The sequence below is a fragment of the Acanthopagrus latus genome, chromosome 18 (assembly GCF_904848185.1).
Source record: "Acanthopagrus latus isolate v.2019 chromosome 18, fAcaLat1.1, whole genome shotgun sequence".
Lineage (NCBI taxonomy): Eukaryota > Metazoa > Chordata > Actinopteri > Spariformes > Sparidae > Acanthopagrus > Acanthopagrus latus.
Genome location: NC_051056.1, coordinates 1,768,993 through 1,795,593, shown reverse-complemented (window position 1 = coordinate 1,795,593; position 26,601 = coordinate 1,768,993). Strand labels below are relative to the sequence as shown.

General features: G+C 41.7%; 1 protein-coding gene across 2 annotated transcripts in view; it reads right to left on the bottom strand.

Moving 5' to 3' along the window:
- mgat4b (alpha-1,3-mannosyl-glycoprotein 4-beta-N-acetylglucosaminyltransferase B) overlaps positions 1-24,499 on the bottom strand; it is a 110,702-nt gene extending 86,203 nt beyond the window's left edge. For both annotated transcript variants that reach the window (XM_037077379.1, XM_037077380.1), the window contains exon 1: positions 24,218-24,499. In XM_037077379.1, coding sequence (XP_036933274.1) covers positions 24,218-24,314 — 97 coding nt within the window. In that variant the 5' untranslated portion in view covers positions 24,315-24,499. The remainder of the gene's footprint in view (positions 1-24,217) is intronic.
- Between the last annotated feature and the right edge of the window lie 2,102 nt (positions 24,500-26,601).

Genomic DNA, 26,601 nt, shown 5'->3' with positions numbered 1-26,601 from the left:
CTCATCCAAACAAATTATACATTAAAACATGTGTTTCGGCCACACGCTTGATGTGCTTCTACTTTTCTTCATAGACATGAATGAGACATGGCATACTTTGACCTAGACACACCATTCAAACTTTAAAATGTAGATACAAGTCCAAATTATCAGCGTGGAATCGAACATAGCTTTTTCGTCACAGGGCAAAGTGCACAGTCCACTCTCGCAATTTCCCAGCAGGAAATTGTCTAGTTATTGATGTGACTCATTTTATTGTGGCATCATAACATCTGAAAACTGCAGTTGATGTTAAACTCTGCTGCCAGACTTTTAACACCTCACATTGATCCTGGAAGCTTCTGAATCGATTCTTAAGGTTTTTACTGCCGGTTTTAAAGCCTTGAACCATCCGACACATCTTACTGTTGTTCATAATAAGACTCAACTGTGAGATCACTTCAAACTACCCGTACAATCCTGAAAACCTTGAACTTTGATCTCAGCAGGAAACTTTTCAAACTTCCTCCACCAGCCTACTACATCCAGATCAGACCTTTAACAGTTTAACACTGTTTAGCTGAAATCAACATGTTACGTGAAGTAATCAGGTATACTAACTCAACATTAATTTTGCTTCCACACAGGATATGAGCAGAGGTCTCGTGGATAAAAGTCCTGTGCTTGTCTGACCTCTTTATACAGACTTTTTCGCTCTTAACTTCACCTTGCCATGGGTGGCAAAAAGCTGAATGTTGATATGTTTAAATTTCTACTATCATATGAACATACTTAAACCACCGTTCAAGAGTGTCTGACAACAATGGGACATTTTCCAAGTGTTTGTGGTTGCTGTGCCTAAACCTCACCCGACCATGCAAAGTGTTGATGAAAAATAAAACCTAAGTTGCAACATTAAGAAAAGTTAAGTCTCAAAATTGCCAACATTTATTCTGGTGATTGTGTTGCCTCGAGGATGTTAAGGGGAATTTTTCTCACCTGTCCATCAGGTGTGTCGAAGGAGGAGGAGCAGTTTGTTATGGAGCTACAGTCCAAAGCTGACATGTAACTGAACAGACCGACAGGGCTGAGCTTCAGACTGCAGGGTTCAACACTTGAACAAAGAGGAAGTCAGTAGGCATGTAGAGTCTCAGAGGAACAGGCAGTGTTTTGCTTTGTTTGAGGACACATTACTCCGTTTATTGTAGATACTAATCACAACATAAATGTTCATCATTAAAATTAAACTTTTTAACATATTGTTTCTTTTGATCGAATCTGTTAGAAACTATGCTGGCAGACGAAACACCAACTTCTGCCAACAACATTTTCTTAAATGAGTTCCACATTCAGATGGAAACGACCTGTGTTTGTGTGTGTGTGTGCGCGCGCACGTGCATGTGTTTTAGTCTAATAGGATCAGTTTGGCCTCTTCCACTCTTCCTGCCCTGAGAATAAAGACATTTGCACTGACCGCAGAATCCACAACACATTAGTGAGCTTCCACAACTGACTTTCAGTGACACAAAACAGATTCCTGTGGTCCAAACGCTAATCAATACATCTATAAATTAATACATCTAAAGATCTATACATCTACAAATATACAGGTCTACACATCTACACGTCTACACATATACAGATCTATCCATCTACACATCTATACATCTACATATCTATATCTCTGTGCCTATAAATCTATACATCTACACATATACAGATCTATAGATATAAAGATCTATACGTCTGCAGATCTACACGTCTACAGATTTATGCATCTATACATTTACACATACACAGCTACACATCCAACATCAACCCTCAATCCAGGTCTAAACACTCTGACAACTTTGACTTTGAAGATGTGAAGACTGAAGAAAATGTTGTTACCTTTCTGTTCTCTGTAAAGCTCTTCACAATGTCTTCACAAAGACAGAAATACAAGAGTGCACACACACACACACACACACACACACACACACACACACACACACACATTGTTACCATCTGAGTTTCTCCACACAGACTGGAAGCTTTCCCAACTCTTTTAAACTTGTGTGTGTGTGTGTGTGTGTGTGTGTGTGTGTGTGTGTAGAGGTATGGGGGTTCAGCTGGGGGAAACGGGAGCTTTTGTTACCGTGGGAACAGACGCTTGACAGACAGGGCACTCGACCGTTGACATGGTAACGGGAGATTCTTATCTCTGTTGGCCAATCAGCTTCATCCCGGGGGAGTCTGTGTGACCCAGTGCTTCACCACAGTAAACCTCCTCTCTCTCTCTAAAGTACCATGCAGGTCGCAGGTTTGATTCCCACACAAACAAAGTGCACATTATTGAAGTTAAGATTCTTCAGGAAGTTGAAATTGTCCTGCAGGCGTCCCTAAACCACTGTTCACCGATCGTTTCAGTCAGAAAGTGCTAGAGATGCTGCAGAAGTTTGAAGATGTTGTTTGGAGGTTCTGAGAAGTTTCTGATCACCTTCAGGCGAAGATCTGCATAATTTCAAAGAGAGAAGTTCTGACCGGGTTTGACTGATCCTCATGAGAGTTTCAGATCCCCCTGAAGGTTTTAGGGTCCATACGAGAAACTCTTAAGGCAGTCCTGCCTGATCCACAGGGGCCAAAAGAATCTCCAAGCAACCAGATCACCAGAATAAGTGTACGTTTCTAAAAAAAAACTACAGATACGTTGAAACTTTACTGCTTTAGCTTTTTTTTCACAGAAAACACTTGGTGAAGGTTTGGAAAAGATCATGTTTTGTTTTCAAATACTTGTTTCTGTTGACACAAACCTCAGAAATATCCAGTGGTGTCATGCTGACAAATGTAAAAACTCAGTCCTGAACTGTGGTCTCTGGCCTGGTTGCCATCTGGTTCTATTGTGGCACAAAAGCCATTTTTTGTCTTGCCGCAAACATGGCTGGTAAATGTCTTGACATATTCAGATGGAAAGTATCCAGTGGTTTCACGCTTACAAATGTTGAAAATCCCTCTTCAACGATGGTGTCTGGCTTGGCAGCTGACTCTGGTTAGGTTTAGATACAAAAAGCACTGGGTCAGGGTTAGAAAAAGATCATGTTTTGACCTTAAAAATCTGGTTCGTCGTACCTTCAGACAATCAGATTTCATCATAAATTAGATCATTTTCCAGGATACATGTGAACCTGCAGATTTTCCTGACGTACATCTGGCGCACACATTCAGAAATTGTTCACATTAAATCAGATTAGATTTAGCGGTGGGGCTCTGAGCCAACATGGCTGTATTAATGATAATTACACTGCTGGCAGTGAGCTCGTCAGATGATTCAGTGTGACAGACCAAACAGTCTGTGGTCATCAGAGTGCTGTTAGACCTGATCAGATCCAATCAGTGAAATTTAATTGATCCCTGTGGATCCTGACCCACGATGATCAGCTGTGATTGACAGATCCTCCTTCACTTCAGCACTCATGGGTTGTTTTAATTTATGCTTTTTCAGTCATTTAGTCTTTTCAGAGACCTGAAACCTCCCTAAAGATGACTGAACAGCAGCTCAGTTACCAGGATAAAATGTTTTTTTATTTTAGGGTTCAGCTAATCAAATATGCATTCAAATGTCGAGGGTTAGGGTTAGGGTTGTCAAATGACTCATATCAACATTTGTACAACACATGCCACGTTCACATGACTTGCAAACTTGCCCCCCTTGTGGCTAAACCTCACCAGAGATACTTGATAAGTCAGACATCCCTGTTTGAGTGGGCTTTTCCACATTTGTAAGCATGAAACCACTGGATTTAATACCTAATGTCAAGACCTTTACCAGCCATGTTTGTGGTAAAGACGAAAGGTACTTTAAAAATAGGTTACAATACCAGAAATCACTGTTTGAGCTGTTTGTTTTTTTTTATTTGAAGCCATTAAACCTAACCAGAGCTTTAGCACAGTGTTGTCACTACATAAAGCTGTAAATTGGACATAAGGAAGTATAAAGTTACATGCAACACATCTGTGGTTTGTAGAAATTGTGTTGGTCTTTCTTGGTGAATCTCACCACGACATCATGTGAAAAAGCTTGTCCTGTCACCGGCTTTACTTTTCAGCTTTCATGTGACATAGCATAAAATAAAAAGTTTGAATTTTTGAACGGTTTTCATTTCCACACTTCATCATACTGCAATAACAGATTTTACAGCATGTGAGCTCCTGTAATTATCTGTTAGGAATGTGCCTTTTTCTTTCCTCTCAGATGTCCGACAGCTCAAGGTGAGACATATTTTAGCTGTGAAGTCGTTAAGGTGGAGGATGGACGATGGTGAATATAATGATTGGAGACTTTTTGTTTTGACAGCTGAGAACCTCAATCCAGTCTGTACCAGTGTGGATACTAAGACCCAGACAGCCTCCCTCCGCCTCCTCCCCTCCGCCTGTCTGGGAGGTGGAGGTGAGTGGAGTCAGGTAGCAGCTTGTGAATGAGAGCATTTGTGGAAAAAGACTTGAGCAGCCGCTGACACAAAGAGGGCATTTAGAGAGCGAGGGGCTACATCTGGAGGGAAACTCAAATACCAACCAATTAACCACAACGCCTTATCCTCCTCACTGTGTGTGTGTGTGTGTGTGTGTGTGTGTGTGTGTGTGTGTGTGTGTGTGTGTGTGTGTGTGTGTGTGGAGAGTATCATCAGGTTTCACCGTTCTCTTAATGGGAGCATCGTTAGTTGGAGCTTGTTTAACTTTAGGTTGCTGTCAGGGATGCAACTTTTTCTAACTGATTAATCATATTGAGGACTGAACATTGTCCCTGCTGTCAGCTTCATTTTCTGCTTTTCTCAGTTTTGTATAACCAAACTAAACATCAGGGCTGCAACTAAAAATCATCTCCATTGTCGATTGTTTTCTGTGCTAATCAATCAGTTGTTTGATGCCTAAAATGTCACAAAATGGCGTTTATATTTAACCCTTTGAACTGGTCCATTGGTGCCTCCATGGTGCTTTTGGTTATTAAGATGTCATTTTTTAGACTATCTTCAAATGCCTACATTTCCTGAAATATGTACTACCAATGCTAAAATGTTAAAGTCAGTAATCAATAATAAATGATGAAAGTATGGAAAAGTATGGAATGATGTCATAAGTCAATACAAATGTAAAAAAAAAAAAAGTCATCATATTTTACTAAATAAATTCACAAAACATATTGATCCAAAATATTTTTAAATGTAGAGACATGAACAAAATATTTCTGAACACTCATCAACTCCTGAACCTTGCACATATATCAGTCTTTGAGCTCATCTTCATGAGGTGTTTTGACAGTTTCATCTGTGAAACAAATACCTCCAGTTCCCCAGCGCCTTCATCTGTATTTATTTGTTATTTCTTGGAGAAGCCTCCTGTGCTAAATATGCTCCCAGAAACATAAAAACCTCTAATCAAAACTGCAAAACACACTATGCCCAAAACTCTCCTCATCTCTATCTGAGGACCATCAACCTGGCTCCCCTCACTCCACGTTTTGACCACGTGTTGCAACGCAGATCACACAGTGTGATGACATCGTCACGTGTACAAGAACTAAAGTCGTATCTTCCTGCTGCAAAAAGAATGAATCATCTTCGATTTTAAAGACGATCATAAACATGGATCTCCCTCGGACACCAGCAGGTCTGATAGTTCCACTACTTCATACTAGTAAAAGAAAAGACGGTTTGGCTGTTTGACCCAGTGGCCTGAAGACAGCCAACAGTTACTGAGGCTGTGTGTGTGTGTGTGTGTGTGTGTGTGTGTGTGTGTGTGTGTGTGTGTAGCCCCTCAGGGTCTCAGCTCAGTCTATAAATAGAGACTGCACTTACACACGCACACATTACGACCGTAACACACTAGCAGAAGACATTTGTCCCACACAGATCTCTGAGCAATGCCACTGAGATGACATCATTTAAGTAATAAAAACTGCTGCCCCGCCCCTTTGTCCCTGCTGCCATGGAAACAAAACACAGAGGAGGGAGGAGGGGACACGAGAATGTGAGGAAGAGGAGAGGAAGGAAGGGAAAAGATGGAAAGGAAGAATGGTTTTAGAGAGTGAGGAGGAGGAGAAAAATGGCTGAGTAAGAGTGGAGATGTGGAGGGGGAAGGGAGGAAGGGAGGCGAACATCCATGTCTGAGACTAAATGATAGAATGAAACAATATAAATACCACCAAACACAAATATTATCAATGAAAATGTCCTGCATCATAATGTTACTGCAGTGAAAGTGTTTAAGTTCCACCAGGAAGATGTACTTTAAGGGTTCAAAGTAAAAGTAATCAAAGAAGTCAAATAATAAAATAATGTTGCTTCTGACAGCAGCATCACATCACTGAACTGTTCAGCTTCACACAAACAAAATGTCTGACCTGACAGAAGCTCATCTGTCAGTCAGTGCCGTAAAAAGTCATCACAAGTAAAGATACTGCTTTCTACTTTGGCTCTGATGGATCAGGAAATCTGTAAAGTAACTAGTGACTAAAGTAATGGAATGAATGTTGTAGAGTAGAGGTATAAAGTAGCAGAAAGTAGAAATACTCATGCAGAAGTACCTGCACTTTATAGATTTCTTGGGTAAATGTACCAAGTTACATTTAATGGCTGTATTAAATGTTTATGAATCGATTCATAAAGTATTTTCTCTATGAATCTACTGTTTGACACCTTCACAATGTTTGTTTAGTCCAACCAACCATACAACCTCATGCAATATGTATGAAAATGATAGATTATGATAGTTTACATGAGTAAAATGATGGAAATGATCATTTCTATCATATTTATTAAGCTGTGATGTGATGAGTCAGAATGAGTCACAACAGAAGTGGTCCAAGTACTGAGCCATGTGGTACTGAATCTCACTCTGATAGTGGCATTATTCATGGTGTGAAGAGCCGCCATTTTGTGGTGTTTTCATTCAGCTTTATGAACACACACACACACACACACACACACACACACACACACACACACACACACACACACACACATACACACACACAGACACGTCCTTGCAGCTCTCATGGACAGATGCCAGCGATGGCCAGTTCCAGTCATGTGCAGTGGGCCTGCCTCCAGATCTGCGACCAATCGGAGCCGTGAAACGTGTGATGAAAAAATTTAACAGATGACAGCAATCAGCCAAATCCAGCTTTGAACCAATCACCGACTCTGGTGAACGTAATTCAGAGTTCCTGATGTGAAAAAAGAGCAAATATTGTCTGGTTCACAGGCTAATTTAAATAGTATAGGTTCTTTTCTCCGTTCCGTCAGAGCTCCTCGGCTGGAACATTAGCAGACTCCAGGTCTGTGTGTCATAGATTGTTAGAGGTGTAAAATAAAATGCAACAACAAGGACACAAAGAACAGAAGTGATTCTCAGGCAGACAGACGACAGACAGACATGAGACACGTTAATGTTTCAGTGTTTCTGCTGATGATGATTAATAATCTGCACCAAAACATCCTCTAACATCATCTGGATGATAGACGCAATCCTGCAGCGTCAACACACACACACACACACACACGCACACACACACGCACACGCACACACACGCACACACACACACACACACGCACACACACACACGCACACACACAGTCCAACAAACACACATCTATTGTACACACACAAGCACACACACACACACACACACACACATACACACACACTATGGTGGCAGATGGTCGCCTGAGAGGAAAGAGAGATACCTGAAACTCTGAGAGAGATTTAAACAACTAATCTAATGAAAGTGATTCAAACACACACACACACACACACACACACACACACAATGTCCATTTGCCTGGACAGTCCCATTAGTCATCTACAGTAAATGAGAGGGCAGGGCTGAACTCACACACACACACACACACACACACACACACACACACACACACACACACAGTGTTTCTGGTAGACAGATGGTTCTCTCTGTGTGAGGAAGCTGATCTGATTCAGAACAGAGACTCCCCATCACCTCCTCCTCCTCCTCCTCCTCCTCCTCCTCCTCCTGCCTCTCTCTGAAGTCCAGTCAGTTTTACTTATTGTTCAAATATCTCAAATCATGATTTACCTCCTCAGTCTGAACACTTCCTGTCCTCAGACTATTTAAGAGGAAACAATGGAACAAATCTCAGGAGGCGCTTCAGAGGACCAGCTTCTCTCAACATTTTGTTTCTGTTTCCTCCTTCAATGGTCTGAATTAGACTTTCTTTTCTTCTGTCTACAGATAATATCCTGGGCCTGTATTCACAAAGAATCTTAAGGCTAAAAGTAGCTCCTAACAGGCGAATTTAGGAGCAACTCCTAAAAATAATGGTTGTAACTTTAGGACTCCTAATTTTTTAAAATAGAGTAATTCACAAAACATTTTAGGCTTAAAAGTAGCACCTAAGTCTGGGAGACCTTAGAAATAGTCCAGAGGACTCCTAACTCACTAAGATCTACTCACAGCCAAATGTGTTGGAGACGCTAAATGACAGGGAATTATTAAAACAATGTCGGATGGACCGCGAAGGGATTGAAGTTGTGGTTGAGTTGGTGAGGGATGCAATAACGTCCCCAGTCACCGCATGCTGCCATGCATGTAATCCATCTAATCATCTTTCGAGATTTCGCTCTTCTGAGTCTCCTGAATTTGCACCCAAAATGTTGTCAAAACTTTCATTTATAATTCCCAACGCAGCCTCCATAATTCTCGACCTGGAAAAAGGCAGAAAAAAGGTGTGGAAAACACAAAAAAACGACCCCAAATCACAGAGATGCTGATTCGCATGGGACTAATATTATCAAATGACCTCTGTGTTTGGTGCAATATGGTAGTTTGTGGTGGAATTTTACTGTACAAATTACGGGCATGGCAGATTAGCACGGGATTAAGATCACAGACGACCTCCACAATTATTACAAATTACTGGAGGTCCCCAGGTGATACTAGTCCTATTTATCATCGGAAAAAAGTTGCATTCCATCAATACACATATTGTCTTTGACGGATGTTACAAAATACTGGACACTGTTGTGAAATGGCCCGGATCAACACACGATTGCTGAATGGAGAGTGGTTTGTTTGGGGGGGGGGGGGGCACTTAATTCTCCTCATAAATACATTTCTTTATCCAATATCTTTTCATAGACTTTGTCATGGGCTTGTAGGCAACTTCCTTATTTTCACTTCATGCATTGTGCAGCCTAAATGGCTTTTCAATGGGCTGCCCTGTCACTCAACAACCAATCACTGTTGTCAGCGCTTCTAGTGCGTCCTTATAAAATGACGTCATTTATAGCAACAGAGAGTTACTTCTAGTTTAGGAGTTCACTGTTTTCATAACTAAAAGTAGGTCTCAGTGGCTTTGTGAATTACTTTTAAGAAACGACTCCTACATAATAACTTTTAGTCCGATTTAGGAGTACTCCTAACGCTAAGATAAAAGTCTTTGTGAATACGGGCCCTGATTTCTTTTCTCTTTGTAGATTAAATCAAATAGACTCCGGGATCCTGTTTGTTGCTGGAACATTAGCAGACATTACAAGCTGAGAAGGACTGAGCTCAGAAGCTGAGTGTCAAGAGAAGATGGAAGAAGAAAGTCACCACAACACTGCAGGTGAAGTGCGTCTGATAATCATCAGAGTCTGAATCAAGAGTGAAACTTCTCCATGATCAAAAAAACAAAACAAAAGACATGTGGAGCCAGAAGAATCACCTGGAGCCTCATCAGACTGTGATGGGAGGAGCGCTCAGAGATGACTTTGTAACTTGTGGGATTAAAAAGGTGATTTATCTCCTCTCCTTGAGATCAAGTTTCCTTTCTGCTCTGTTTATGTATTTTGTTACTGATTTAAGCACTTTGGGTTCTGGTGTTTTTCATGGGTTTATTTCAGACTGGACGCATGAAGATCTTAAAAAAGATTTAATTCACGATGCAACGAAGCAGAAGCATCAAACGCTCACATTTAAGAAGCTGCACTTCCTCAGAAAATGTTTAATGTCTCCACTCGATAAGTGAGAAAATAATCTGTCTGTTGATGTTGATCATCTCTGTGATCATCTGAGTTGCAAATGGCAGAAAAACAAAGAGCGAGTGTCTTCAAAAAAAAAAAAGCAGAACAAGAGGTCAAAGGTCACGTCCACAAACATAAAATCTCACACACACATGTGAGTCACATGCTGGAAGCAGTGGGTCACATGATGTCCTCCTGATACCTCTGGCACACTCACACACTGTGCCACCCCCCAACACACACACACACACACACACACACACACACACACACACACACACACACACACACACACACACACACACACACACACAGCCTACCCATCACAGAGTCAGCATATCACCTCATACCAAACATTCATCAGCACTGTTACTACACAAAGAAAGCGTGTGTGTGCGTGACAGTGGTAATCTAGAGTTCATGGTCCTACACACACACATACACACACACACACACACAGTTGGTTGACAGAGCAGCTGCAGATAAACAACTGCAGCCGTCTGTCTGCAGCTGAATCAGAGTCATCAGGACAACATGCTAACTACTTAAACATCGTCTCTAACAGTGGACTCACCACCACCATCCCCTCCACCTCCTGACGTGAGAGTCTGATCATTGACATAAAATCTGTATATGGTTTGCAGAAAAGTAAAATGCAACATTTGATTTTGGCAGCTCTGAAACAAAGATCATAATCTGTCTGCAGCATGTGCACAGACAGCGACAGAGATGGCGAGTTTTGAGAGTTGAGAGATTTGTGACATAAAGCATGTTTGGAGTGTATAGTTAGTGTGTTATATAGTGTTTAGTGTAGTGTGTTTAGTGTGTAGTGTAGTCGTTTTTTTGTGTTGTGAGTAAAAACAAGGAGGAGACTGCTGAATGTGGAACAGGCAGGAATGAGCTGAGGAGCCCTGAGCCTGAGGCATTGCCTGCATTTAAATGTAAATAGTTACATATAACTTTGTAAATTTCAAAAACTCATGCACAAATTTAGCAAACAACAATTTATATTTGCATTATAATAAAAATGGTTTGTTAAACAGATTTGGGGTTTTCACAGTAAAAAATCTAACTTTTTCCTACTCTGATTTTATTTTATTTTGTGATTTTAGGTCCATTGTGTTAATACAGGATGTCAAAATGAAAAAATAACTGTACAGTCACACATGTGAGGTTGTGCTGAATATAATGACAGCAAACAAGGCAAGGTAAATAGTTTTTTAAGGTGAAATATAATGGTAAAATCAAAAGTAGTCAAAACGGACAATTATATCCCTGATGTCCCACCTTCAAACACAGTCTCATTTGGCGATCCATGAAAAAGCTACTGAACCTCCCACTTTTCTATAGAAATACATGCTTCCTATGGGCAATGCACTAATTCAAATAAACCAATCAAACCTGACGTGTGAGCTGTTCCCAGAACACATCAGGGAGTTTTCAAAGGAATGCAAAATGTAAATGCTGTTTCCATTAAGAGCTGAATCATCATCTCATCAAAACAACAGATCAGATGTGTTTAGTGATTTCACTCTGCTGTCTCTGTAAATGAAGCTCAGTTGATACCGTACATTTTCTTCCCACACATGAAAACATCAGAATCGAATCCAAAACAGACGAAGTGAGTCCTTCACGTGGTTCCTCTCTGCCTGGTGTTAGTCTGAGTGCAACCCGACCTCCCAGAGCTCACATCAAACATTCATCAGCTCCTTTCACAACATCTTGGACTCCCCAGAAAACACACACACACACACACACACACACACGCACACACAAACAGCAGCAGCATCAACAGTGGACTCTCATTACAGTCTGTAAACTGAATATTAACCCATTATGTTCCATAACTAATGATTAAACAATAAAGCTTCATGCATGACAGATAATAACAATTGCACTTTATTAATACACGGAGAAGGAATGTTACCACGTACATTGACTCCACCTCTGCATCTCCACCAGGCTGCTTTAACATTTTCTGATATCTAATACCTCTATGTCTTCACTGCATGTTGAGGGAGACTGTCACTGTCCAAAGAAGTGAAAAACACTTTAATTTCATATTTATATTTCTTACAGTTATGACTGAAAGATCCAGAAAAGCTCCTAAACAGACCTTAAGGTGAGGCTGACGAGGACACACTGACACTTTAAAACACCATTAAGCATCATTCAGCATAATTTTGCATCATTAAAGACTTTCCTGGTTGAGTTAAAGCTCAAATAAAATGAAATACAACTAAGTGTCATGTAGTGTCATGCATGCAAAGAACTGGTGAAAGCACAGTAGTTGGAATGTGCCAAACAAGAAATTAGTTATTTAATTTGGATGGACAAATCAATAGAAACCATAGAAACCCTAACCTGACTCCTGAATAAACACATAACATTAGGGGTGTAACGATACACAAAAATCATGGTTCGATAACGTGCCTTGGATTTGAGGTCACGGTTTGGTTCATTTTCGGTACAGCATGTAGCCCTTTTTATTTTCACTCAACCCTCATATTTTTGCCAGAAAGATTAACTTGTCCACATTGACTCCACCCATGAGTTACTTGTGAGTACAGGCTTTCATTACTAAGATATAAGGACGAAAATATGCCTTTTTGGACGATTTATTGACAGTCGTGTTTTTTTTGGACAGGCATTGACACAGACACCTACACTGTCACTGGGATTGATGAGCAGGGTGATCAGAATGTTTTTCCTGGTTGGCCGACATGGCCGAGGACACCTCTTGAGACAGGATTCTCAAACCACACCTCCAGCACATCTGGGACCCTCACCAGTTAAAATGCACACCAGTTGAACTGTCACACCGGAAACATGTCTTTCTCCATTGCAGGAAGCCGAAGTGTTAAAGATTTGGATGACTGAACTGCTGCTTCTTTTCCTGTGATAAAAAAAACTGAACACATGACGACTGGAGGACAAGGTGTGGATAAAAATTAACTTCACACAAACTGAAAACCACCCGCAGGGCAGCAGTAACAGCTCGTACCATGACAACAACCTGCAGGAGTGTATGTGTGTGTGGGTGTGTGTGTGTGTGTATTCAGGGGGGGTTATTCGGGGGGAACGAGGCTATCCAACCCCTGAGGCGAAGGAAGCAGTCAAGGTCACAGACAGAGAACGTTGTGTTTGTCTGCTGAAAACCTGCAGGTTTCAGCCTCACGCTGCCAAAGTGTGAGATGGAGCATCGACAACACAAAGACACAAAACTCAGCGCTCACACATCAGGATTCATGTCTCTGCATCGAGTTCTTGCTCTTTTTGTTGCAGCGCTCGAGGCTTCTCAAACGAACTCACTCTGCAGTTTCAATCCAACAAAATGTTTGACTTCTGTGCACAAATCAAAGGCCTCAAGAGGCTAAACAGGTGACCTCACTTCATGTGGTCCCCTAACAGCAGCATCAGATCAATGAACTGTTCAAACTTCAGACAAACAGAACATCTGACCTGACAGAAACTCATCAGTGAGTCAAGTGATGAGGCTTACTTTGGCTCTGTAACAACATAAATGTTTTGATACAGAGAATCACTGTAAAAGAAGACTTTCCAGGATTTTTTCCTAATGGGAGAAAACTTCATTCAAAATCTTATCGACTTTTGTTAAAACTTTAAAAAGTAAGAATACGACTTTTCCTAAGTTGTTGACGTTGTTATTCAGTGTTTGGGTTTTGTTCATGAAACACCATTTCCCATAATTCCATGGACCTAAAATCACAAAATAACATAAAATCAGAGTAGGAAAAAGTTAGATTTTCTCAGGTCAGTCTGATCCTGATCCGCGGAGATATTTGAGGAACACACACACACACACACACACACACACACAGATTCCTTGCTTTTGTAGAGAGATGTATTTTAGCATCCTTCAACAAAAACAATTTCCCATAAACCCACAGATCGTCATGGGTTATGACTCGACAAACAAGTTGATGAGTGAGCATCACAGAATACAAAAAGTGAACACTTCACTTGTCCTTAAAGGCTGATGAAAGACACGCTGAGTAAAAGACCGCAGTTAGACAGGAAGTGATGTCATGAATCAAAGCAGATTCTTTATCAGACTCAGGGAGGAAGCTGGCAACATGTTTCCTCACTTCACTACACAACGAGATCGTCTGGTGTAAAACAAGCTGTTTGACTAGACAACTTCCCCCACACGGTTCCTTTCAAAATAAAAGCCCTTAAGAGCGCAGACAGAACATCAGCGCCTATAGAGATTTCTGGGGGTGAGTTTCCATGGAGACGACAATGGCTGCACTTCATTTAGAGGTGTGAAACTGTTATTAGATGAGATTCCCCCCCAACAAACACGCACACACACGGGTATTTTTACCTCCTCACAGTATGCACTTGATTTACAGGGTGTGAAAATGCATCCCAACATTTATGTTGTGTCAGCTGAGACAAACCGTAATTACAAAGAGTGACATTATTACTTTGGCAGCTTGTTCTCAGAGAGCAGATCACATATTGTATCTCTACCACACTAGCCTCAAACAATTCACTCATTAACCAAATAGTCAATCAGTAATCAATGAATCACAATGAATGTTCTGAATGTTTCTGGTTCAGGCTGCTCTTCTTGTTTTATGTCACTGTAAACTGAACTTCATTAAGAAAAACAAGACATGTGTAGACATCACCTTGGTCACGTTTTTTTTACAGTTGACCAAATGTTGGTAAATCAATCATCAGGTAAGTTGCAAATTCCTAATCTCACAGCTCATGTTGTGGCTGTAGTGGACACTGCAGATTCTAGGTGGAGCTAGCAGGATTTCAGACTATCACACCGGGTTTGATATCCGCCTGATTGATGGATTCATCTTTGATTAGTTTACCTGCTTTCAGTCTCTTATTAATCTGTGACAACAATTATTCAATTTTATATTCATTGATTCAGAGTTTCCAGCTGGTTGATCAAAGCCGACAGCTGGAGGAATTAAAGTCTGTAATACGCGTGCGCGCGCTCACACACACACACACACACACACACACACACACACACACACACACACACGCACACACACAATCGGCTACAGTCATTACCAGGGTGACTGGCATCTCAAACAGCAGTTTCTGTAACACAATTCACATAGTTAATCTGGAGCTCATATTCCAAACACACACAGGCACACGTGTGTGAGTGCGTGTGTGTGTGTGAGTGATAGGAGGAGAACAGGGCCAGACATGTTCACTTCCAGGCTGAAAGAGGCTGATGCGTCATCTAATCACTATGAGCTGTCTGTTGTTCACATGTAGTAAACCAATCTGTGTGTGTGTGTGTGTGTGTGTGTGTGTGTGTGTGTGTGTGTGTGTGTGTGTGTGTGTGTTTACAGATGCAGCAGTCTGGTGAGGATAGTCTTAAAGTCTTAAACGAATCACTAAATAAATTATAGCTGCTGGGCAGAGATGGGTCGGGTCCGGGCTATTTTTGGCAAATTTAGGCAATTCTGAGCAACAAACAGGAGAATAGGAAGACAAGACAGTTGACAACAATGTTCATTTTGGACCACTTGAGGCTTGAACTCACAACTTCTGGAACCAAAGACTGTCATTTATCACACTGAGCTAATTGGCAAGTGGCATTAGGACAGTGGCTTCACAAATTGAGTAAGCCATTCACTGTTGTGCAAGCAGATTTGAAACCACTGTATTTCAGTTATCAAGACAAAAATCTGAAAAAACACATATTGCAGCATGGAGATGTTGGCAAAACAAGTGAATAACTGATGTTTAAAAGTGCTTTTTGCATTGACTGCAATTATTCACATGAGAGCAGAATTCAAAATGTTCTCAAAAAGGTAACATTTAAAAAAAAATAAAATAAAATTTAGGTAAAATTCTGATATTTGTTAAACATCAACTACCATGACTCTAAAAAATCTTACATTTTTTCATGAACATTGCATATTTATTTATCAATTTGCAGGTATATGTTTACAGTAGTATTCACAGTCGAACATTTTCATGCACTGTAGGCAAAAATTGTGGGAGGGTTTTTACAAGTTTTACAGTTTAAAAAAAAAAGAATGATGGACATCATAATTTTAATAGGATTAAATGTACAAAAGTTTCTTTAGTATTGGGGCTACAGTTTGATGAAAGTGTGAAGTTCTAGCAGGTTGATTTGTTATGAATTTTCAGTGTTTTGAACTTCAGATGCTTGCTGTAGCGCCGCCATCAGGACTATTGGCTTGGATTTACAGCTGAGGTAATTTGGCATGAGACTGGATCTTTATTCAAAAACTGGTTAGCTTTCACCCATGGTCTGGTCCAAGCAATTTGTTTTTATTTAATTTAGAGGCTTGCTGTGATGCCACCATCAGGACAACTGTCTTATGTTTGAAGTTGAGGACATCAACCACAACCCCTGACACCAAGAACCAGCTCCCAACTCACTGAGCTAATTAGCTAAAAGTGAAACCTACTGTGTAGTTTCATTTGCCAACTCAGGGAGTCACTGTCCGGGCAGCTGTTGTCAAGGCAGATTTCAAAAATGGTCAAAATGTCAGAAACCTTACCTGTTACCTGAACAAAAATCTGATAATACATAAATTGCATCTTGACAGCATGGAAATGTTGGTGATTTGTTTTTAACTCTGTTTTACTTCATAAGAGAAAATCTGATGATTACAAATGCCACTCTTACATTGACTCCAGTTGTTCCCATGAGAGCAGAATTCAAAATATTCTTAAAAATTCAGTTTTTGAGATAAAATTCTGATTTTTGCCAAACTTCATCAACCATGACTCCAAAATATTCTTATTTTTTTCAGGAAGATTGAAAATGTATTTAGCAAGAATTTGATAGTATATGTTTACAGTATGACTTTCTCGGAAAAACGAAAGAGGAAAGAAAGAAAGAATTCCTAGGAATACAATACTAATCAGCAGAATGCTTCTTTATTACGTCCAACATGGCCGCCACAGAGTGTAACAGCAACAACTCACATTCAGCACAGCCAATCAGAGGGCTTGGTTAAAAGATGATGACCTCTGACCTCAAGGCTGTTAACATGACATCACTGGTGCTGTCTCAGAGGAATGAATGAATCAAACGCACCTTTACTGACTGGACTAATTTACTCTGAGTGATACGACACACACACACACACACACACACACACACACACACACACACACACAAACACACACCTCCTGGCGGGTGAATCAATCTCGCCTCTGCTGCAGAAACAGACCTTCATTCAGAGAGGATGGAGAGGAGCATGTTGGGAGTGACACCACAGCAAGACACCAAGAGGGGTGTGTGTGTGTGTGTGTCTGTGTGTCTGTGGCAACAAATCTGCTGTTTTAAAGGAGACACTGGGAGATTTTCTAGTCATGCCAGTGGCAACAAAAAAAATGTCTTGACAAGATGTCAGACGTGTTTGTGGAAAAAAACAAAAAGAAAACAGATATTCTTTTCAACAGAAAATCGACCAGCATGACATCTTTCGAACCAACCAAACATCAGCCACGTTGCAAAATACATTGTAAATAACAACACACTATTTTTAATTACATGTTCATATTGTACAATATTATGCTTATATGTATATACCAGTCTATTCTATATCTCACCTTTTAATAACATAGATTTTTACTATTATTATTGTTTATTGCTATATTACAGTTGTTTGGCTGCTGTGACAAAGGAATTCTGAAGTGTTCAATGCCGACCTGTCAACAGGACACCGACAGATCTCCTTCAGAGAGTAGACACACACATCATCAGGATTATTTCCTCCTTCCAGTTGTTAAACAGCTGTTTTCTCAGGCTGTGGATGACCAACCAGCAGCAGTTAACTGATCTCTGTTACTAATCCAGCAGCTAAATCATCAGCTTCAGTCAAGTCGAGGACCATGCTGGAGATCAATGAGGTGAGAGTGGAGATGAGGACGAACACATTCTTTTTGGATGGAGTCAGTGAATGTCTCATTTAAAGCTGCAGTCTGGAGTTTTGAGAAAAAAGTGACCAGAATATTTGAATGATCCAGCTCCCAGGTCCCTCCTTCTTCCTCTCTGCTGCTCTGCAGCCCTGCCTACAAAGCCCCTCCCCACAAAGGAGCCTGCTGCGCACGAGCAGGCATGTAACCACGGTAACAGAGGACACCAGATAACCAAGATGCCACCATCAAAATAACAATAACAACATAAGCCCCGATTGTTCTATTTCTGATCAATACAACTAAATTTCAATGACAAGTGCCTCATGCCAATCACTGTATATATTCCAAGTAACAAACAATATTCCTCACATCGCGGTAGATGAAGTTACCAGCTAATCATTCAGGTAATCATCATCAACATGCTGCCTCTCTGAAGCATGAGTAATGTTATTTGTTTAAACCAAGTCAACCACTTCAGAGTGTACTGACCACAAACGTTATAACTGCCCGGTCACTTGAAAGACACTTTTGCTAACCAGTAGCCATAAACACAAAGCTAAACACTGGAGTTAGCATACAAGCTAACAGGCTAGATTTACCAACAAGCTACGTAGCTCGACTACAACATCATAGAGCCATATGCGCTATTGCAAATATTACAGTAAAGTGTCGCCACCATAGCCTTGTGGTTAAAAGTTAGAAATAAACATAGATCATTACTTGTCTCACAGAAATGCAGCTGACTCCTGAGTCCTTACACCTCTGAAATGACACTAATATTTATCCTTGTTTTCTCTCTGGCTCTGTCCAATTCTTTCTTTTTACACTGCCTTTCTTCATCAGTGTTCTGATTTCTTCTCTTTGACGTGGGCAATGGTGGGGCATTCTTTGGCTCTGTTGTTGTTGTCTGTTCTCTACCATTGTTTACAGCTGGGGAGCTTGAATGTATCTGACCAGGTAAGAGCAGGTACTGTGCCTGTGCGGGGGGAGGGGCACTGCCCAGGGAGGAGGGCTGCCAGCAGCATATGCATGACTATGATTGACATTTCTCAGACACTCCCCTTGGCTGTGATTGGTTGTGTTTATCCGGGACAGGCAGATTCTTGCAAATCAAATTAGGGCCATTGGGTGGAGCCACAGACAGTGGATTTTTACACAGCCGACTTTATCTTATTCTGCTGTCAGATCATAATAACAATTTTAGCAAATATAACCAAAAAAAAGTTACAGACTACAGCTTTAAGTCACTGAACTTCAGCTTCAAATGTTTCAGCATTTTATCTTTGTATGAAACATCTTTATCCGCCCTGCTAAGGTGAATGAATCTGTCCTGCTGACACTTCTGATCAGATTTCTACCTGCTTAACTTTAATGTGGTTCAGTATCAGTGTTTAGTATCAGTGTGTTTGATTGATTTATATTCAAAAGAATTCCATGAAGGATTTAGGCGTTGAAAATAAAATGTGTTACTGAACAAAAGACATGTGAAACATCAGCTCTGAAACAAACCTTTGGTGCTGAAGAATAAAACAGATAATCATTATTTCTGTTTTTATATTTTTCATTTCATTCATATCATATCATTTGTATTTGGATGACAAAGATCAGATGTATCTCTTCATGTCTGTTTATGTTTCAGTGACAGTTTTCTTTCTTTTGTCTTTTCAAACATAAATGTTTCAGTATATATGTTTCTTTTGACAGTTCAGGTTTTGTTTTCATTGATACATTTTTATTTGTCCTTATGGGTTAGGTTTAGGGTGTTGTTAAAACCAAACTGAAACATTAAAAATTGAAATTATACAAAAACATGTACAAAATAAAGAAAACGTATAACTAAAATATAATCTGTATTTTCTGGTGACAAAAATACAAAACTTACAAAAAAAGAACTATTTCCAAAAATGAGGTTACATTATTGTTATCTTGCTTTTATATCCTGTTGAAATAAGCTGTTTTCTGAAGAACAGACATGAAAAATTCAACCTGATAAAAGTTGTTTTCTTCTCATTTCCACAACTTTCTCCAAATGCAAAACAAATTTAAACGCTTCATAAAAGTAGTCTAAGAGTCAACAGTTATCGTGCAGATGTCACAATCTGTGCAGCAGATCTGTTTGTAGTTAAACATCAAAGTTCATGTTTGGACACTGAGAGGAAACTTCTCTTTACTTCCAGAGAAACTGTGAAGTCAAACAGACGAGTCTGAACCTGCTGGAGCAGCTGAGACCCCCAATCACTGCATGTGTGTGACGGATCACAGAGACACAAACACATCTGCTTTCTTCAAACATACCAGAGTCACTGCAGCAGCCTGAGTTTCTACCTGTCACCTGCAGCACAAACACAAAGTTCACTGGATAAGATTCAGGTCAGAAGTGTGGAGTCGTCTCCCCTCAAAACATCCAGAGAAATGTTTTTTAAAGTCATGAGGAAAGACTGAGCTGATATTCCTGGATTCCTCCTGACAGCAGGACAACATTCAGCTCCATTAATCTCACTGGTGAAGTCACATTAATGCCAGTACAACTCCAGTCTGAACTGGTCCGGTCAGCCACACACCTGACGCAGCAGACGTTTACCTCATGTTCCACAGCTGTTAAATAACAGTAGTGGCGAAGATTGTATGTGAGTAAATGTATTTAGTTACTCTACACCAGATCAAACGCTCCCTTATACCCCCCCCCCCCCCGACATGTGAAGTATCACAAAACAAGCGCTCCCTGGACTCCCTCATTAGCAGCCGCTTCCTCTGACAACATGTATGTTTCTGCAACACAAAGTGCAACAATGATGTTGTCAACAGTCCTCAGACTGAGCAGAAGATCTCCTGATTAATGAGCCGGTCTGTCAGACACAAAACAGTAGTTTTACATCAATAAACCCACAATCTGCAGGATTATCAGCTTCTTCTGAACTTCATGGCTGCTTTGGAAGTGAACGAACCTGAGCATGTGTCACATTTCATTTACTGATGGGGCAATTTAACGAACCAACATCATCACGCTGACACTCGAGCTCTCTGAAATCTGTCTGAATAAATATCAGTAGATGCATTAAATATGATAGAATAGAATTGTCTCTAGTTTAGTTTTTTTTTTAGAATAGTTTTTATTGTTATTGTCTTCATTATTAAAGTGAAAGCTGATGAATGGTTTTTAAACCTAAAGTAAAAAACAAACTTGCAACACTCTGATCTGAACTCTGTTCTGTGCTGTTCTGTCTGACCGACTTCTTGTTGTTTGAAGACTTCTCTGGAATTAAGATAAAACTGTACCAAGGTTTTACTGTGAAAGGAGGAAGTGATGAAAGAGGAACGAGAACAAAGTGATGACATCACTGACAGAGGTGACAGATCACTGACAGACCGCTGTGCTTCAGTAGGTCAACAAAGCTTCCTGCAGATCAACAGTTGTCAACGTCCAGGAGCCGGACGAACCGACAGCGAACACATTTAACACAGAACCCTGCAGATATTCATTCAGCAAGTCTGACTCCTCCCCTCCAGTGTGTACTGTGTTTAAAAACAAGTGCTCCTCTCTAAACCGTCTGAGCCTTCTCAGCTGAAACCTCATGACAAATCAAAGATAAAAGAAACCTGAACACTACCCATCTCACCCAGCGTCACCATCCAGGTGCCCCTTTTCCTCAGGAGCCACCTTGCCTGCACACCAAGCGGCAGACTGAAACTCCATACATCATCTGTTCCACAACAGCTGGACCCCTCTGCCCTGCTTTGTGATAAGCCACAAACCGAGCGCTTCCTCTTTTCTGAGCAACATCTTCCCTCAGCAAAAAAACATTCAAAACAACAAACAGCTGCAAACATCTGCTCAAGAAATCCCTCTTTATCATCTCACTGCCTCCACCCTCCTCGCAGGCTGTAAGGAGTTTTAAATCAAGCACTCCCATAGACCTGAGAGTGCAGCTGACAGCTGGGCCTGTAAACACCAACATGTTGTTGCTTCTTGCAAAACAGCTCAACACTGCAAAACAAACACACAAACCCTCTTACAGACACACAAACACATGCCCTAGAGGCCTGTGATCAACCATAAATCAAGTGCTCCCTTACCCCCCTGGGGCAGCTGGCAATGGCGCCTGCAGTTCTCCTGAGTGTCCATATCCACACGGGCCAGAGGTTAACACACAACACCAAACTGTCTCCTCCCCTCCAGATGTGTTACAGAGTATAGATGAAGCCCACCATTCTGCTCGAGGGCTGCTCCACCTGACTCCAAGTCCAAACCCACCCACAGATTGTCCTCAGCTCAACAATAAACAGTTCCGGTACCAGAAAGACAGAAGCAGGGAAATAACAACCTGATGCCTCGTCTGTCACCTCCCACCAAGACTGTACGGTTTCACAAAACAAGTGCTCCTTTCAGTGAGGTCTGGAGTAACTGAGATGGCTTTGCATACTGCAACAATGTAATTGACATTTTTATGCAACACAAACTGTGTCTGCAATCCATCATCCAACCAGCCCCTCCCGTCGTCCCCTTCCAGACTTGTTCCCCTCAGCTGGCCTGTGTTGAAAAACAAGCACTCCTTTCTTTATCCTCACGCGCACACGTTTGTTTGTTTTCCTCAACACAGCAAAATCAAACAAACCCTCCTCCAACCTCATGTAGACACCAAGCTGGCATGTGGTTCATCACAAACCAAATGTTCTATTGCTTACCTCAGAACCAGATGCTTGCCTCCCACCTCTACCTGACCCTGTCCGCTCAGCTGCCATTTATCTCCTCCTTTCTCCATCTAAATCCTTAGAGCTGGTGCAACACAAATCAAGCACTCCCTTCCTGACCTCAGCCAAAGCTTCCTGTGTTTTGTGTTGTGCAGGACAAATCAAGCAAATCAAGCACTCCCCTTCATCACCACAAAGCCAGAGTTCCTTGTGAAATCACAATCCAACCTTCTCTTTCTCTTTATCTAGACCCTCTCCCCTTAACTCTGATGTATAACAAATCAAGCGCTCCCTTCATAGCCTCAGTCATGTCAGCCAGGAGTCTTGTGTCTGTCTTTCTGTTTTGTTTTTATGGCAACTGGAACAAAATCAAACCCTCATCCCTGAACTGGCATGTGCTGGATTTCAAATCAAGCGCTCCCCTTCCTCACCTCAGATCCAGAGTTTCTGTAAACCACCAGGAGCTTCATCCTGCCACAAAATCAAACCAACCCCTCCTCTCTTCCTAATGATGTTCTTCCTCCTTCATCTAGAACCTCCCCTCTAAGCTGTGATGCTTGCCAAACCAAGCGCGCCCTTCATTACCTCAAGAGCTGGATTTTCTCCTACAGAAGCATATCCTCCTCTCCTCCTGCTACACCCTCACCACTTAGCTGGCATGTGGTGCATCACAAATCAGGCGCTCCCCTACCTCACCTCAGAGGCAGAATTCTGCCAAACCATCCTGAGTTTCCTCCTGCTACAAAATCAAACCAACCCCTCCTCTCTGACTTCAGCAGGACCCTCTCTTAGTGTAACGAATGAAGCGCCCCATTCATGACCTCAGGTGCTTGAGCTTCTTATACAAAAGCATCTTTTACTTCACCACAAGACCTGAGACAAAATCAAAACCACTCTCACCTCCAGGACCCATAACCCCTCGGGTGGCATGTGATGTATGACAAATCAAGCAAACCCATTCATCACCTCAGATCCAGTGTTTCCCAAAACCATCAGAGCTTTTCCCTGTAAAAAAAATCAAACCAACCCTTACTGTCGGCACATTACATCACATTCTACTCTCTCAGTCAACTGGACCATCTCCTCTCAGCCAGCATGTTATGTGTACTAAACCAAGCGCTCCCTTCATCACCTCCCTGCTGGAGCTTTGCTTTTCAAGCATCTTGTGTTTTGTCTCTGCAACCAAGTCCCCTCCATCCCCACCACCACCACCCATCTGACCACCTCTCCACCTCACCCCTTCACTTAGACTCTCTCCCCCTCAGCTGGTGTGTGCTGCATGACCAAGCGCTCCCCTGCCCACCTTCAGCCGGAGCTTCCCCTCACATCAGCAGCATCATCTGTTTCGTGTGAAGCTGCAACAGACTCAGACCCCCTCTCTTCATGCGGACCCTCTCTCCCCTCGGCTGGGCAGTGATGCACTCAAAACGAGCGCTCCCTTTACCTCCAGCCCCTGTGCAGCCCGCAGCCTCTCAGTCTCACCATCATCTGCTTTTTCTGCAACATCCACAGCACAAAGCGGAGCAGCGAGCAGACCACACCGACCTCTGAGACACCCCCCCAGCGTGACACACACACACTGTAACACACACATACACACATAGCGGGACGCTCCGGGACTGGGTCTTACCTCTGGAGCTGCTGAAGGCGGTGTACCAGGACAGGGAGACCAGCCCGCACAGCCCGAACAACAAGACCGTCAGGAAGGAGACATTTCGGAGCCTCATCTCCGGAGCCCCGGGAGCATGTCCGCACCGAGAGGGGGGAGGACAGGGACGGAGGGAGGGATGGATTGAGGGAGGGGGACTCAGGTAGACAGACGGACGGACAGACAGACAGAGAAAGAGAGACAGGTAGACACAGACAGACTGAGAGAGACACGGAGATACGGGCGGAGCTGCGTCCGTCTGAGAGGCAGCAGCGAGACTGAGGGGAGAGAGGGGGGAGGGAGGCGCAGAGGAGGGGGGCGGAGACAGAGACAGGTAGAGAGACACTGAGAGAGGCGAGGAGAGAGAGACAGCGAAGGGAAATAAACAGATGATTGAATCATTTTATTAATTATTTAAATCAGATTATAGAATATTGAAATAAACAATTCATGACATCAAATAAAGATACAATCTGTTATCAGATATAAAATTAGATTATTGAGTAATGTGTTTTAATTGTATGTTTATGATCTGAAGTTATTATGTTATTATGAGGAGTTCTGCTCCACCAGTCAGCTCTGGCTGTTTGTTAATCAATCCAGTCTTGATTTCTGGGATCTTGCTGCCTTCAGATGAACTCAGGAGCTCCTGGACAGAAACACCACAAGATTTTGGTTTAAGCGATAGCATGGTGTCAGTGTGGGCAGCAGCTCTGAGGACACGAGGCTAACATTCAGCTAGCAGCAAGCTAACAAGTAGGTGACACACTGTAGGAAATGTAAAGGTTGAACAAATGTGACTATGTTTAGGGTCAATATCATATAAAATCGTCAAAGATAAAACTCTAGAACATAAACGACCTCACCCTCCACCTCTGAAACCATCACACACAGCTTACACTTACCTCCCCCACAGGCTGGAACATGACACTACATCCATGTTGTAATGAGTGCATTATGTGACACTGCACGTTGTGACATAAGCAGCGAGCTCCTTCCCAATCTCCCATCATGTCTCTGTTCCCACTCTTTAGCAGTCAGTGATTCAGCGAGCTAACTGTTGCTACACAAAGAGCAGCGATCGATTAATTGGTATTTTACTCATCTTTAACATGTCCAACCTCTGGATATGCTAACAGCAGCTAAATGCTGCTTCTAATTCCTTGTAACATTTGTTCAAGTCTTTTTGATGTTGGTTTTTTTACACTGTCATGTTCAAGTGTTAGTAAATGTTCAGGACAGCGCTGCTAACGTTAGCTTAAACTGAAGTGTAGCATCATCAAAATCACTCTGGATCATTCCCAGATAGTTATCATGATTATTAATTATGGTATGCTATCTATTGCCCATGGATGCAATGCTAGGTTATTATTGTTGATGGTATGCTAGTTAGCCAGACATGCTAACGATAGCCAGATACTGATGTTTAACTGTTTGGAGGTGTGTGGATGAATTGTGACTAATAAGGGTCGTTAGCAGCAGAGGTTCTGGTTCAATTTAAATAAATGCATTTAAAACACATCAGACACTAGAGTCAGTCTGATGATGCTCAGGGAATAAAATCAAGGGAGAAGATAGAAACCAGCTCAGCATCTCAGCTCAGCATCCCACTGTGTTTGTCGGGGTTATTTGTGTGATGTGAGAATTTTCAGATTTTCAGTCGATCTCGTAGTTTTGGTAAAGAGGCGTTCACTCAGGAGGCCATCAGGTGTTTTTAGATTTCATTTATTGACTTTATTTCCATCCTTTCACCTGTTTTCCTCTCCTGTGGCTCTTTATAGTGTTGTGTCAATGACTGTAAACTAATAAAAAACATTAGAGGCTAAAGACTTTCCACACTCACCTCCTAAATGCTGTCTGTAGCTGCAGCTGCCTGTCTGGCTCTCTGCTCTACAGTCTGTGTTTCGTGCGACTTCAGTCATGACTGTGTTTGGATCAGCTGACGGCTTTAAAGGTCAGAATTTAATTCATTTTTGGCAGTTGAGCAGAGAATCCAGCTGTGTTAAGTGACAGTCTGCAGCACCGCCTGGTGGTCAGGATGACACAACAGTAAATTAGCTGCTAAGTTCAGTCAAGATAGAGAACAATAACTGAGTAGAGAGAGCATCTGATTGGCAGGCAGGTGTTTCTCTGCAGAGGCCAGGAGTTTCAAAAATCACCATCTGTATGGAAGCCTAGAGAGATTAGTTTATTCAAAGGATTGATGTGAACTTGAAAATAAAAAAGGATCCAAAATTTCAACACCTGTTATTTTACAATAATAATTAGAATTTGCATTTTCTTTTTTCACAGACCTGTGTGATGCTCCATCAGAGTGAGAATAGAAAAGCTGTTTGATAATTAATTTCAGTCGACCTGGCCTGCTC